General features: G+C 41.4%; 1 protein-coding gene across 1 annotated transcript in view; it reads left to right on the top strand.

Annotated features, from left to right (window-relative positions):
• Positions 1 to 455, top strand: part of LOC105992573 (collagen alpha-2(IV) chain) — a 38,787-nt gene extending 38,332 nt beyond the window's left edge. The window contains 1 exon segment of the mRNA XM_013025491.1: positions 1 to 455. Within this exon segment, the coding sequence (XP_012880945.1) occupies positions 1 to 455 (455 nt within the window).
• The last annotated feature ends 1,583 nt before the right edge of the window (positions 456 to 2,038 follow it).

Below are 2,038 nucleotides of genomic sequence, written 5' to 3'. Positions count from 1 at the left end.
TCATCCCTGCTCTCTTGGTGGCTGTCTGCCTGGTGGGCTTTGTGGGGAACCTATGTGTGATTGGCACCCTCCTCCACAGCACTTGGAAAGGAAAGGCATCCATGATCCACTCTCTGATTCTGAATCTCAGCCTGGCTGATCTCTCCCTCCTTCTGTTTTCTGTACCTATCCATGCTACAGCATACTCCAAAGGTATTTGAGATCTAGGCTGGTTTGTCTGCAAGTCTTCAGACTGGTTCATTCACATGTCCATGGCAATGAAGAGCCTGACAGTTGTTGCAGTTACCAAAGCATGCTTCATGTATGCAAGTGACCCAGCCAAGCAAGTAAATATCTGCAACTGCACCATCTGGTCAGTGCTGGGGACTATCTGGGCCGTGGCCAGCCTGTTACCCCTGCCAGAATGGTTCTTCCATCTCTTCAGCAAATCCTCTCATTTTCCTACTAATGTCTGAAGAATTCAAGGAAGGCTTGAAAAGCTTGTGGAAATGGATGGTGACCAAAAAGCCCCCAGCTGCCTCACAGTCTCAGGTAACACCAGCTGGTAACATGGAAGTTGTTCCTGAAAAGGTTCCATCTCCCAAGTCTACAATATCCATTCCAGAGAAGAAAACCAACTCACCTAACTCTGGCAAAGAGAAACCTGAGAAGGCAGAGATTCCCATCCTTCCTGATGTAGAGCAGTTTTGGCACGAGAGGGACGCCACCCCTTCCATACAAGACAATGACCCTATCCCCTGGTAACACGAAAAGTGATGAAATCTCCAAAGAAAATCTACAATTTGTTGTCTTTACCAGTACCACTGCTTACTGAGTAGTGCATAAAGTACAATAAAATTACTATTAGGAATTACAAGAATGCTTCACCTTCTGCATTTTAAAATGTATAATGTGGTAAGTCATTTATCATGTGAGAATTATGCTTCAGAATTAAAACCTGGGTGTCCAAAGATTTCGCTGTAGAAAACATTGGTTGTGTAGAGATGCTGTTGCCTGTGACCAGAATCCAGATGTTTGCTCAGCAGGGTCAGTGGCTTTTGCACCTTAGGCCCAGCCCTGTACTGTGCTGGATGGAGTAGAATTTTATTCCTGAACCCATGGTTTCTAATGTTAAAAGTTTATTTCTCATACCCAAAGCTCAAATTAAAAGTTTTGCAAGTGTAAATTTTCCTTCCTGCTTTATTTGCTTGGTATATGTTCTTACTCGATAGCACTTGACTTTTCCTGATCAAAGTCTACTGAATAGGAACTACTGCTTTATTCAAGTTGGGAGCCATTGTAAACTATAGCTCGATTGGCAAACTTTAACTCAGACTTCGCCTTACCCTGTAAAGGCTGTTTCATTTCCACTGAAAAGCAAAGATCCCCACCTTCCCTCAGTGGTGGGGGGGAGGGGGTTTAGCATGAGAGGGAGCAGTCCCCTAAAGCCTCTAAAAATGAAAGGCTTTGCAGCTTCAAGGTCTAAACATTGTAACAACCTGACATTCTATACAGTGATTTAAATATTTTTAAATTGCCCTTCTTTTTCTTCTAAAATGCAGGAAAGTCATTATCTACAATAATGTCTTTTCTCCCAAGAACAACCTAGAGTTAATGATGCAGCCTTAAATATAAAGGATTTGTAAACTTTGATGCTAAGTGGTATCAACTTTATCTGTAACAATGAATTTGAACCCTGCCCAACTTTGAAGATATTGCAGGGCTTCTAAGTAATGAAGAATAACAAGCATTTTGGATAAAGTATGAGAAAAAAAAAACAACAAAATGACACTGTCCAAAAAAATGTACTCTGTACCTGACTTATGTCACTATAATCCCTTTGTACAACACCTTCAAAATAAAAAGTTAAAAAAAAACATTAGGACAGAATTTGGCTAGTAGAAAATAAAAATCACAATGGTAATGAGAAATGAAAAACTGCCACGCCTACTCCAGTGGAGTCTGCTTAGCATGGGAAACCATCTTTCAGACCTGAGAAAGGGGCTTCAGAGACCTATCTCTGAGTATTGGGACTTCACTGAAGTCTACCTCAGAGAAT

This window comes from Dipodomys ordii, unplaced genomic scaffold (genome assembly GCF_000151885.1).
Source record: "Dipodomys ordii isolate 6190 unplaced genomic scaffold, Dord_2.0 Scaffold85, whole genome shotgun sequence".
NCBI lineage: Eukaryota > Metazoa > Chordata > Mammalia > Rodentia > Heteromyidae > Dipodomys > Dipodomys ordii.
The sequence above is the reverse complement of the archived record's forward strand: the minus strand, read 5'-3'. Positions and strand labels throughout refer to the sequence as shown.